Source organism: Pristiophorus japonicus, chromosome 11, assembly GCF_044704955.1.
Source record: "Pristiophorus japonicus isolate sPriJap1 chromosome 11, sPriJap1.hap1, whole genome shotgun sequence".
Classification (NCBI taxonomy): domain Eukaryota; kingdom Metazoa; phylum Chordata; class Chondrichthyes; family Pristiophoridae; genus Pristiophorus; species Pristiophorus japonicus.
In genome coordinates, this window is record NC_091987.1 from 81,054,728 (window position 1) to 81,067,763 (window position 13,036).

The 13,036-nt window shown below is 46.5% G+C and overlaps 1 protein-coding gene across 1 annotated transcript in view; it reads left to right on the forward strand.

Annotated features, from left to right (window-relative positions):
* Positions 1-13,036, forward strand: part of LOC139275544 (uncharacterized) — a 117,088-nt gene that overhangs the window by 94,783 nt on the left and 9,269 nt on the right. The window contains exon 2 of the mRNA XM_070892712.1: positions 80-445. Within this exon, the coding sequence (XP_070748813.1) occupies positions 80-445 (366 nt within the window). The remainder of the gene's footprint in view (positions 1-79; positions 446-13,036) is intronic.

Consider the following 13,036-nt stretch of genomic DNA (forward strand, 5'->3'; position numbering starts at 1 on the left):
TCTGTGATGTGTCAGCAGGGTGATGGGTTATTAACGTTGGATTTTCTACACAAACTAATTATGTTTTTTTTGCCCCAAGGACAAAGTCAAAAGCTAACAGTTTCCCAGACACCATCTGTGATCAAGGCGCTAAAAGGCCAGACAGTGAAAATATACTGTTCGTACAGCGATGAAAACGGAGAACAGTTGAGGATTACGTGGGGAAAACATAACAGCGCACATAATCTTTGTGATTATACTTACAATAAAAATAAAACAAAATACAGATCATGGTATTGTTTAGAACAGGCTAACATTACACTGGACTTCTCAACAAACTCGTCATCTTTAATATTCCATGATCTGCATTTAAATGACTCCGACATTTACTTCTGTCAGCTTTCAATTGAAATACCTCCCCCTATACAAACAGCAGAAGGTACCGGCACGCACCTAACAGTGGAAGGTGAGTTTAACTTAGTGACAGCCTAGAATGGAAACTGACACCAAAATAAAAAGAAGTGCCAGCTGCTACATTACAACAGTGAGTACACTTCAACAAGAACGCTGTTGGCTGTAAAGTGCTTTGGAACGTCCTGAGAGCTTGAAAGGCACTATTTAGGTGCAAGTTTGTTCTTTCTTTTTTGTTGGATGACACCAAGCTTGGGTTTTTAAAACATGCAGGTTATAAGAGACCGACGGGAAGGGTTTCCTTCCTCGGAGTGAGATGCATAAATGAAATGGAAAAGAACAAAGAAGCTGATAGAGAAAGAGAATTTGAAGGCTAGAAGTGTGAAAAGGATAGCTTTTTATTCTCAGTAAGTGTGAGGGAGATGCTGGAAGAGCCTCCTGAGATACGGGGGCAGGTGTTTAGGTTTAGAATGGATTTAGGGGCTAAAATTGCCCCGTGCTGGGGTTGGAGCGCATAGTTCGAATTAGCTGAAATGTTAGCGCCGGCCGAGATGGTTGGGAGGAAGTTTATCATTTCGACATTTTGTTTCCCAAATCTGAGAGTTGAGCTGTTGGAGCGCTAAATGGCCTCCATGTGCGCTGTAAGGGCGCTGCAGGGGAGGTAGTGGAAACGAGCCGCCAATTTCAGGTGAGTTTGATTCACTCATAACGAGTCACATGGTCATTGAGCTTCTTAAAGCGGATGCCTTGCTCTACTGATTCTCTTCTTCCTCACAGTTCAGTTGCTGCTTGCTGAGGGCCATCATGGCAACTGGGAAAGGCAGTACAAGGGCCCCGCGGTTCATAGACACGGAATTGGAGACACTGGTGAGGACAGTGGAAGACACTGGTGGGGACAGTGGAAGAAAGGAGGCGGATCCTTTCCCTCCAGCTGGGAGGTTCGCTCCACAGCTTCTCAGAGCTATTTGGGCAGAGGTGGCTGCTGAGGTGCCGGACACCTCTGTCGTTCACCGCACCAAACAATGTTGCAAAATGTTGTGTGATCTCACTCGTGTGGTGAACGTGAGTGCATGTTCCCTCAACTCTTCCCTATGAACCTGTGAGCCTCAGTCTGTTCCCACAACTCTGCCCCATGAACCTGTGAGCCTCGGTCTGTTCCCACAACTCTTCCCTATGAGCCTGTGAGCCTCGGTCTGTTCCCACAACTCTTCCCCATGAACCTGTGAGCCTCGGTCTGTTCCCACAACTCTCCCCTATGAACCTGTGAGCCTCCGTCTGTTCCCACAACTCTCCCCTATGAACCTGTGAGCCTCGGTCTGTTCCCTCAACTCTTACAAAGCAGCCTCTGTGCAGACTCCGCAAACCAGCATTTAACTCAGGAAGTGCCTGCTCACAGTTATTGGCTCATTTGATGCTTTGCTTAGAATCACAGCAGCTTGAGCTGCCCATGCATTCCTTCCACATACATAAGTGCACAGTGACTCACCAAGCTTCCTTTCTTTTGCAGGCCAAGATGGCACATAACAGGCTTCAGCAGCAAACAGGAGCGGTGGGGTGGGGGAGCTTAAACTGCGTGAGCTCACAGACGTGGAAGAGCGAGTACTTCGTCTTATGGGCCCGCAGATGGCCATCCCCATGGCAGTGGGGACCGAGCCCGCTCGAGCCAATATTGGTAAGTGAAACCCTTCCTCTCATCCCACCTTCCACTTTAAGCATAAAGCCTTATAGAAACATAGAAAATAGGTGCAGGAGTAGGCCATTCGGCCCTTCGAGCCTGCACCGCCATTCAATAAGATCATGGCTGATCATTCCCTTAGTACCCCTTTCCTGCTTTCTCTCCAATACCCCTTGATCCCCTTAGGCATAAGGGCCATATCTAACTCCCTCTTGAATATATCCAATGAACTGACATTAACAATTCTGTGCGGCAGGGAATTCCACAGGTTAACAACTCTGAGTGAAGAAGTTTCTCCTCATTTCAGTCCTAAATGGCCTACCACTTATCCGAAGATTATGTCCCCTGGTTCTGGACTTCCCCAACATCGGGAACATTCTTCCCTCATCTAACCTGTCCATCCCGTCAGAATCTTATACGTTTCTATGAGATTCCCTCTCATCCTTCTAAACTCCATTGAATAAAGGCTCAGTTGATCCAGTCTCTCCTCATATGACAGTCCAGCCATCCCAGGCATCAGTCTGGTGAACCTTCGCTGCACTCCCTCAATAGCAAGAATGTCCTTCCTCAGATTAGGAGATCAAAACTGAACACAATATTCCAGGTGAGGCCTCACTAAGGTCCTGTACAACTGCAGTAAGACCTCCCTGCTCCTATACTCAAATCCCCTAGCTATGAAGGCCAACATAGCATTTGCCTTCTTCACCGCCTGCTGGACCTGGATGCCCACTTTCAGTGACTGATGAACCATGACACCCAGGTCTCGTTGCACCTCCCCCCTTTTCTTAATCTGTCGCCATTCAGATAATATTCTGCCTTCGTGTTTTTGCCCCCAAAATGGATAACCTCACATTTATCCACATTATACTGCATCTGCCATGCATTTGCCCACTCACCTAACCTGTCCAAGTCACCCTGCAGCCTCTCAGCGTCCTCCTCACAGCTCACACCGCCACCCAGTTTAGTGTCATCTGCAAACTTGGAGATATTACACTCAATTCCTTCATCTAAATCGTTAATGTATATTGTAAAGACCTGGGGTCCCAGCACTGAGCCCTGCGGCACTCCACTAGTCACTGCCTGCCATTCTGAAAAGGACCCGTTTATCCCGACTCTCTGCTTCCTGTCTGCCAACCAGTTCTCTAGCCATATCAGTACATTAACCCCAATAACATGCACTTTGATTTTGCACACCAGCCTCTTGTGCTGGACTTTGTCAAAAGCCTTTTGAAAGTGAAATACACCACATCCACTGGTTCTCCCTTGTCCACTCTGCTAGTTACATCCTCAAAAAATTCCAGAAGATTCATCAAACATGATTTCCCTTTCATAAATCCATGCTGACTTGGTCCGATCCTGTCACTGCTTTCCAAATGCGCTGCTATTTCATCGTTAATGATTGATTCCGACATTTTTCCCACTACTGATGTCAGGCTAACAGGTCTATAATTACCTGTTTTCTCTCTCCCTCCTTTTTAAAAAAGTGGTGTTACATTAGCTACCCTCCAGTCCATAGGAACTGATCCAGAGTCGATAGACTGTTGGAAAATGATCACCAATGCATCCACTATTTCTAGGGCCACTTCCTTAAGTACTCTCAGGCCCCAGGGATTTATCGGCCTTCAATCCCATCAATTTCCCTAACACAATTTCCCACCTAATAAGGATATCCTTCATTCCTCCTTCTCACTAGACCCACTGTCCCCTAGTACATTCAGAAGGTTATTTGTGTCTTCCTTCATGAAGACAGAACCGAAGTATTGGTTCAATTGGTCTGCCATTTCTTTGTTCCCCATTATAAATTCACCTGAATCCGACTGCAAGGGACCTATGTTTGTCTTCACTAATCTTTTTCTCTTCACATATTTATAGAAAATTTTGCAGTCCGTTTTTATGTTCCCTGTAAGCTTCCTCTCGTACTCTATTTTCTCCCTCTTAATTAAACCCTTAGTCCTCCTCTGTTGAATTCTAAATTTCTCCCAGTCCTCAGGTGTCTTGCTTTTTCTAGCCCATTTATATGCCTCTTCCTTGGCTTTAAAACTATCCTTAATTTCCCTTGTTAGCCATGGTTGAGCCATCTTCCCAGTTTTATTTTTACTCCAGACAGGGATGTACAATTGCTGAAGTTCATCCATTTGATCTTTAAATGTTTGCCATTGCTTATCCACCGTCAACCCTTTAAGTATCCTTTGCCAGACTATTCTAGCCAATTCACGTATCATACTGTCGAAGTTACCTTTCCTTAAGTTCAGATCCCTAGTTTCCGAATTAACTGTGTCACTCTCCATCTTTATTAAGAATTCTACCATATTATGGTCACTCTTCCCCAAGGAGTCTCGCACAAGATTGCTAATTAGTCCTTTCTCATTACACATCACCCAGTCTAGGATGGCCAGCTCTATAGTTGGTTCATCAACATATTGGTCTAGAAAACTATCCCTAATACACACCAGGAAATCCTCCTCCACCGCACTGCTACCAGTTTGGTTAGCCCAATCAATATGTAGATTAAAGTCGCCCATGATAACTGCTGTACCTTTATTGCACACATCCCTTATTTCTTGTTTGATGCTCCCAAACCTCACTACTACTGTTTGGTGGTCTGTACACAACTCCCACTAGCGTTTTCTGCCCTTTGGAATTTCGCAGCCCCACACATATAGATTCCACATCATCCAGGCTAATGTCCCTCCTTACTATTGCATTAATTTCCTCTTTAACCAGCAACGCCACCCTGTCTCCTTTTCCTCTCTGCCTATCCTTCCTATATGTTGAGTTCCCAGCCTTGGTCACCCTGTCTCCGTGATGCCAATTACATCATTTAGCCGCTCCTGACCATCTTTCTTTCTGCATATCTGGCCCCATTTTCTCACCTTAACGCCACTATTGTGCCATTTGTGCTTTCAGACAATGCCCCGGATGAGTCTCAGGCTATTCCTGAGCCCCCCAAAACTCAGTCTGCAGGGAGAAGGAGGAGGGGGCAGAGGAGGAGGAGGATGCAAGCACTGCATCACTGCTTCTCACACTCACACGCACCAGCTCAGATACTGGGAGTATGCGGTCGTTGCAGTTCAGCTGAGGAGAGGGGCCTGCACTGGGTGATGCACTGGGGAGCATGCTGCAGCAGGCTCACGGGGTATGGCAAGCTCGGGAGCCTGCTCCCCAGAGGGCGAGTTCGCACACGAGTTCTGCTCCACAGGCCTCAGATTAGGACCTCATTGGGGGAGGCGTTTGAACAAAGAGTGATGACCTTGCACTGCGACATAATAGAGGCAATGGCAAGGGTGTCCGAGAGCCTGTCGCAAGTGGTTAGCAGCATGGAGGAGTCTGCCTCCTGCATTGTAGACAGCTCTACACACACCATAGAGCCCATCATTGCCATTGTGCAGATGATGGTGGACCAGACGGACCGTGTGGATCCAAACCTCAAGAGATGTCTCATTGGCGATGTGGCAGCTTCTATTTGGTCACAGGTGGAAGCAACGCAACATCTTCCTGCTGTAATTGATTCAATGGTTGCTCGCATGGATGCGCAGACTTTACTCATGCAGTCTCACACTGCCCTGACGGCTGCCATCACCGCTGGGTCCATCACGGTCCACCGGGGATCACACGGTGCCACAGCAGTCCAACAATCTGTGCATAGGCTGAGGTGTTGCCCCAGGGGAGTGGCACTGGCTCAGTGGAGCAGGAACCTGCTGTCCTCTCTCAGGACAACAGCATTTCTGATCCTACCACTGCCACTCCGTGATTGCAACTATCCATGGGCGTCACCCAGCCTGAGGTGCTTCAGTCTGCAGCTGGGCCTTCAGCCAGAGGACGTCCTAGAAGGCCATCTGTAGTCTCTGGCTCAGAAACACATCAGCCTTTCACCAGCTGCAGCCAGAGGGGAGACACTTGGGCGTAGTTGTTTACATAAAAGTGGATATAAAATGCACAAAGGTGAATGATATAAGTTATGTTGATGTAGCACTTTTTACACAGAGATATTGATTTTCATCTTTACTGTTTGCGCTTGTATCTGATTTCAATGTTGGGCATGTGGTCGGGAAAGAAGGGCTCATGATGTGTTTATCGGGGGTGGGGGGTGGAAGTGGTAAGTGGCGAGGACCTTATTGGAACTGAGATCTTCTGAGACGGTCTCGGACCTCCCTTGTTGTATCGGAACACTGTCGATGCTTCCTGCCTGCTGGCTGTGCCTCCTCCTGAGGTGTAACGTCTATGTCTTTGGCCAATGGCTGTGCCATCATTATTGCCAGGTTGTGATCATGTAGCAGACAACGACAAAGAGGGATACCTGGTCAGGCGAGGACTGCAGGACTCCTCGTGAGCGGTCAAGACAGCGGAACCATTGCTTCAGCACTCTGATGGTCTGCTCAATGATGCTCCTGGTGGTGGCATGGCTCTCATTGTAAGAGTGCTGGGCAGGAGTGGTGGTGTCGCGGAGGGGAGTTATCAGCCAGGAGCATAGCAGGTAGCCCTTGTCTCCAAGGAGCCAGCCGCGAGCTGGCACCCCGGTCTGATGCAAGTGGAAGGCATCGTGGCTGCTGCCAGGATAGCGGGCATTAACAGCCTCTATTATGCGTGTGTGGTCACACACCAAGTGGACAATGAGTGAGTGGCAGCATTTTCGGTTTCTAACGATCTCAGGATTGCGGTGCGGAGCCCTCAATACGACGTAGAAACATAGAAACATAGAAACTATGTGCAGGAGTAGGCCATTCGGCCCTTCTAGCCTGCACCGCCATTCAATGAGTTCATGGCTGAACATTCAACTTCAGTACCCCATTCCTGCTTTCTCGCCATACCCCTTGATCCCCCTAGTAGTAAGGACCTCATCTAACTCCTTTTTGAATATATTTAGTGAATTGGCCTCAACAACTTTCTGTGGTAGAGAATTCCACAGGTTCACCACTCTCTGGGTGAAGAAGTTCCTCCGCATCTCGGTCCTAAATGGCTTACCCCTTATCCTTAGACTGTGACCTCTGGTTCTGGACTTCCCCAACATTGGGAACATTCTTCCTGCATCTAACCTGTCTAACCCCGTCAGAATTTTAAATGTTTCTATGAGGTCCCCTCTCATTCTTCTGAACTCCAGTGAATACAAGCCCAGTTGATCCAGTCTTTCTTGATATGTCAGTCCCGCCATCCCGGGAATCAGTCTGGTGAACCTTCGCTGCACTCCCTCAATAGCAAGAATGTCCTTCCTCAGGTTAGGAGACCAAAACTGTACACAATACTCCAGGTGTGGCCTCACCAATGCCCTGTACAACTGTAGCAACACCTCCCTGCCCCTGTACTCAAATCCCCTTGCTATGAAGGCCAACATGCCATTTGCTTTCTTAACCGCCTGCTGCACCTGCATGCCAACCTTCAATGACTGATGTACCATGACACCCAGGTCTCTTTGCACCTCCCCTTTTCCTAATCTGTCACCATTCAGATAATAGTCTGTCTCTCTGTTTTTACCACCAAAGTGGATAACCTCACATTTATCCACATTATACTTCATCTGCCATGCATTTGCCCACTCACCTAACCTATCCAAGTCGCTCTGCAGCCTCACAGCATCCTCCTCGCAGCTCACACTGCCACCCAACTTAGTGTCATCCGCAAATTTGGAGATACTACATTTAATCCCCTCATCTAAATCATTAATGTACAGTGTAAACAGCTGGGGCCCCAGCACAGAACCTTGCGGTACCCCACTAGTCACTGCCTGCCATTCTGAAAAGTACCCATTTACTCCTACTCTTTGCTTCCTGTCTGACAACCAGTTCTCAATCCATGTCAGTACACTACCCCCAATCCCATGTGCTCTAACTTTGCACATCAATCTCTTGTGTGGGACCTTGTCAAACGCCTTCTGAAAGTCCAAATATACCACATCGACTGGTTCTCCCTTGTCCACTCTACTGGAAACATCCTCAAAAAATTCCAGAAGATTTGTCAAGCATGATTTCCCTTTCACAAATCCATGCTGACTTGGACCTATCATGTCACCTCTTTCCAAATGCACTGCTATGACATCCTTAATAATTGATTCCATCATTTTACCCACTACCGATGTCAGGCTGACCGGTCTATAATTCCCTGTTTTCTCTCTCCCTCCTTTTTTAAAAAGTGGGGTTACATTGGCTACCCTCCACTCTATAGGAACTGATCCAGAGTCAATGGAATGTTGGAAAATGACTGTCAATGCATCCACTTTTTCCAAGGCCACCTCCTTAAATACTCTGGGATGCAGTCCATCAGGCCCTGGGGATTTATCGGCCTTCAATCCCATCAATTTCCCCAACACAATTTCCCGGCGAATAAGGATTTCCCTCAGTTCCTCCTCCTTACTAGACCCCCCGACCCCTTTTATAACCGGAAGGTTTTTTGTGTCCTCCTTCGTGAATACCGAACCAAAGTACTTGTTCAATTGGTCTGCCATTTCTTTGTTCCCCGTTATGACTTCCCCTGATTCTGACTGCAGGGGACCTACGTTTGTGTTTACTAACCTTTTTCTCTTTACATATCTATAGAAACTTTTGCAATCCGTCTTAATGTTCCCTGCAAGCTTCTTCTCATACTCCATTTTCCCTGCCCTAATCAAACCCTTTGTCCTCCTCTGCTGAGTTCTAAATTTCTCCCAGTCCCCAGGTTCGTTGCTATTTCTGGCCAATTTGTATGCCACTTCCTTGGCTTTAATACTATCCCTGATTTCCCTTGATAGCCACGGTTGAGCCACCTTCCCTTTTTTATTTTTATGCCAGACAGGAATGTACAATTGTTGTAGTTCATCCATGCTGTCTCTAAATGTCTGCCATTGCCCATCCACAGTCAACCCCTTAAGTATCATTCGCCAATCCATCCTAGCCAATTCACACCTCATACCTTCAAAGTTAGCCTTCTTTAAGTTCTGGACCATGGTCTCTGAATTAACTGTTTCATTCTCCATCCCAATGCAGAATTCCACCATATTATGGTCACTCTTCCCCAAGGGGCCTCGCACAATGAGATTGCTAATTAATCCTCTCTCATTACATAACACCCAGTCTAAGATGGCCTCCCCCCTAGTTGGTTCCTCGACATATTGGTCTAAAAAACCATCCCTTATGCACTCCAGGAAATCCTCCTCCACAGTATTGCTTCCAGTTTGGTTAGCCCAATCTATGTGCATATTAAAGTCACCCATTATAACTGCTGCACCTTTATTGCACGCACCCCTAATTTCCTGTTTGATGCCCTCCCCAACATCACTACTACTGTTTGGAGGTCTGTACACAACTCCCACTAACGTTTTTTGCCCTTTGGTGTTCTGCAGCTTTACCCATATAGATTCCACATCATCCAAGCTAATGTCCTTCCTAACTATTGCATTAATCTCCTCTTTAACCAGCAATGCTACCCCACCTCCTTTTCCTTTTATTCTATCCTTCCTGAATGTTGAATACCCCTGGATGTTGAGTTCCCAGCCCTGATCATCCTGCGCACCATCGTGACAAAGCCAGTCGACCGCTCCAGCTGCTTCTGTCTCGTCATGGGGAGTGAGAAGTATTCCATCCTCCTTCCGAACAGAGCATCTGTGATGTCACGAATGGAGCAATGGGCAGCATACTGGAAGATGTTGGAGATGTCTGCTGTGGCTCCCTGGAAAGATCCATTGGCATAAAAATTGAGGGCGATGGTGACATTCACTGCCACTGAGAGAGCTGTCCTCACCCTTGTCTGATGCTCCAGGTCTGGCTGCAGCAGATGACGCAGCTCTGTCACCACATCTTTCCTAAATCGCAGTTTCGGACACAATGCTCCTCAGAGAAGTTAACGTAGGAAAACTGTTACCAATAGACCCTGGATGTGTACAGCCTTCTATTGCCACATCTGTGTATGCGTCATCCTCTGCCCACGTCCTTATGGACCTCTTGTTCCTGTCCCTCTGCATCCTCCTGTTGGTGTACCTCTGCTTTTGTTCCCTTTGCCTCTCCCCATCCCTTTCCCTGCCTGTGCCTGTCCCTCTCCCTGATTCTCGGAGCATAGGCCTCTCCCACTGCACGTCCCTCTCCTAGTGGGAGCTTTTATCTTTCCCTCTCCCGATGCATCTGCCTCACTAATTCACGACACCGTTGTCTTCTGTGAACCATCCTCTGATGGTGAAGTTGGAGGAGGCGGTCCACTGCCCATGATTGCCAAATAATCTTGTTGTGTCCAAATGGACCTGAGTAAAGCAGGGGGAGGCGATGGGAGTCAAATTAAACTGAGACCCAGCAACCTATGATGGCAGTGGCACATCGAAAAAACAAAATAGCTACAAGCTGGAAAAATTATGCCCGACAAAAAAAATGTTCAACAGCACGCCTTTAAATATTGTTAACGCTGCACCTTTCCAACTTGAAGTTAACAGCAAAAGCTGTCGTTGACATCAGCAAGCGTAAGGTAGAGGGGCGTGGGGCAATTTAACTTCCGGGGCGGTCACGAGGTGATGCGCACAGTGATGGTGTCATCATCACTGTGCACAGAAGAGCTCGCAAGCGATGCCGGAGCGGCTCGATAAACCGTTGCACCATCGGCGAAGAGGTGACCAATTCTGCATTTGTCGTTGTGGCCGCCGTGCCCGTGCGCTAACTCATTACCGCTCCGTTAACACCGGGCGGAGGCGCTAATGGGCCTTGCGCAAAGGGGCAATTTTGGCCCCTCAGAGTGTATAGAGTGTTAAGCTTGGGGCTGAAATTGATCTTGGGCAGTAGTGCAAAATAAGCGATGACAAATTTACAAAATGGCTCAGTATCCGCTGATGGGCCAGCTGAAGAGGAAAAAAAAACTTGCATTTTTATAGTGCCTTTCACAACCCCAGAGTGACCCAAAGCACATTACAGCCAAAGAAGTAATGAATAATAATAAGCAATGAAGAGGAGATGACAGGTAAGCTGGTGTTCAATTTTGTGTGGCCGGGAGGAGCAGAAGTGTTCCTCTGGGCTCCACAGCTCCAGCCTGGGCCGCTGCCACTCCCCCCCACTTCCCGAGATCGCCCTTCTTCTCCACGACGGAGGCCACCCAATATTGCAGTGGCCTGGAGCTGGCAGGCTGCCCGGGGTGCTCATTTTGTACCCAAAGCCCGCCAGTTAAATGCTAACAAGACCCGACTATCAGATGACAGGCTGGCACTCTCTGCCACTGGCTGCCCAAAGTCTGCTCAGGGTGAAAGTCTACCCCTAAGTTTCTTGGAGGCTGCTTTTACACTCAAGGAAATCAGGAAGTTTCATTTGAGGTCAGAGGAGATAGTGAATAGAAGAAGGAAATACATTTATGTAGTGCCTTATGTCCCAAAGTGCTTCACATCCAATGGATAATTTTTTTGATGTATGGTCACTTGTATATGGGCAAATATGGCAGAAAAGTTTCATACAGCAAGATCCCAGTGATGAGTTAATCAGTTTTTGATGGTATTCATTGAGGGAGAAATGTTGGTCAGGATACCAGAAGAATTTACTGTTCTTCTTCACATCGTACCATGGGATTTTTACATCCACCTGAACAAGCAGATAGGGCCTTGGCTGTGTCTCTGACAATGCAGTACTCCCTCAGTACTGCACTGACATGTCAGACTATAACTATGTGGTCAAGTCCTAGAGTGGGATTTAAATGCCTTCTGACTCAAAAGTGAGTGATCGGACTACAGATGGAGCCATCAAAGGTAAGAACTAATGATTTGTTGACTTTCACAATTCCAAAGCTCCATATATTTATAACACTTTTCAGTTGATACAATTTCCACTTCACAGTCAGCATTTTCTCGAATGTTTGAGTAACACAACTTATGAGGACAGGAAGCATACACTGGACAATCTATTCCATCATCTTGTATAAACAGCAGTGTGTTTCAAAGACAATGTTTTTGTCAGAATCAGCAGATTTCTGATATGCTGAAAATGGAATGTATTGTTTCATACAAGAATCTAAAGCCCCACGTACTCAATTGGGGGAAGAGGAAACATGGCAGCCATTCTGTGCATGTAGTGCTCATGTAGTCTGTTGCTGTTTCGATTATTATTATACTTCATGATCACCTGATTGTGCAAAATGATAGAGCTCCTTTCAACTGAACTAAAACTAACTGTAACTAAAATAAACCAACATGTGCTGAAACACCAGTCTGTTAACATTAACTGTATTCACATTAAAAGTAATGGCAACGTAAAGATAAACTCAGATTTTGACCTGGATTCACAGTTATTCCCATCAATAACATGGTTACACTACTTGAACAGAAATGAGTGGCCAATGCTCCTGAATTAACCACAATCCTTACAGGAGGCCCAAATCATTTTAGAAATCAGCTTTGGTTATTAATTAAAGAAAGGCTTGGATTTTATATAGTGCCTTTCATGACCGCCAGACGTCTTAAAGCACTTTACAGACAATGAAGTACTTTTTGGAGTGTAGTTATTATTGTAATGTGGGAAACGCAGCAGCCAATTTGCACACAAGCAAACTTCCACAAACAGCAATGTGATAATGATCAGATAATCTGTATTTTTTTGTTGTATTGATTGAGGGATAAATATTGGCCGGGACACCAGGGATAACTAAACTGCTCTTCTTCGAACTAGTGCCACGGGATCTTTTACGTCCACTTGAGGGAGACGAGGCCTCGGTTAAACCTCTCATCTGAAAGACGGCACCTCAAACAGTGCAGCACTCCCTCAGTACTGCACTGGATTGTCAGCCTAGATTTTTTTGTGCTTAAGTAGCTGGAGTAAGACTTGAACCCACAACCTTCTGACTCAGAGATGAGTGGGCTACCCATTGAGCCACAGCTGACACTGAATTAGTTTTGACAACTATATGAACAGTTATTGTAATTTAATCCAAAGATTGTTCTCTGAGGTTAAGTTATTTTTCACTTCCCACCCTCCAAAAAAGCAGATTCACTTTGTGATGTTGTGTTTTACCCATAAAGAGTTAAGGCCTTAAAACATTTTTTAATCC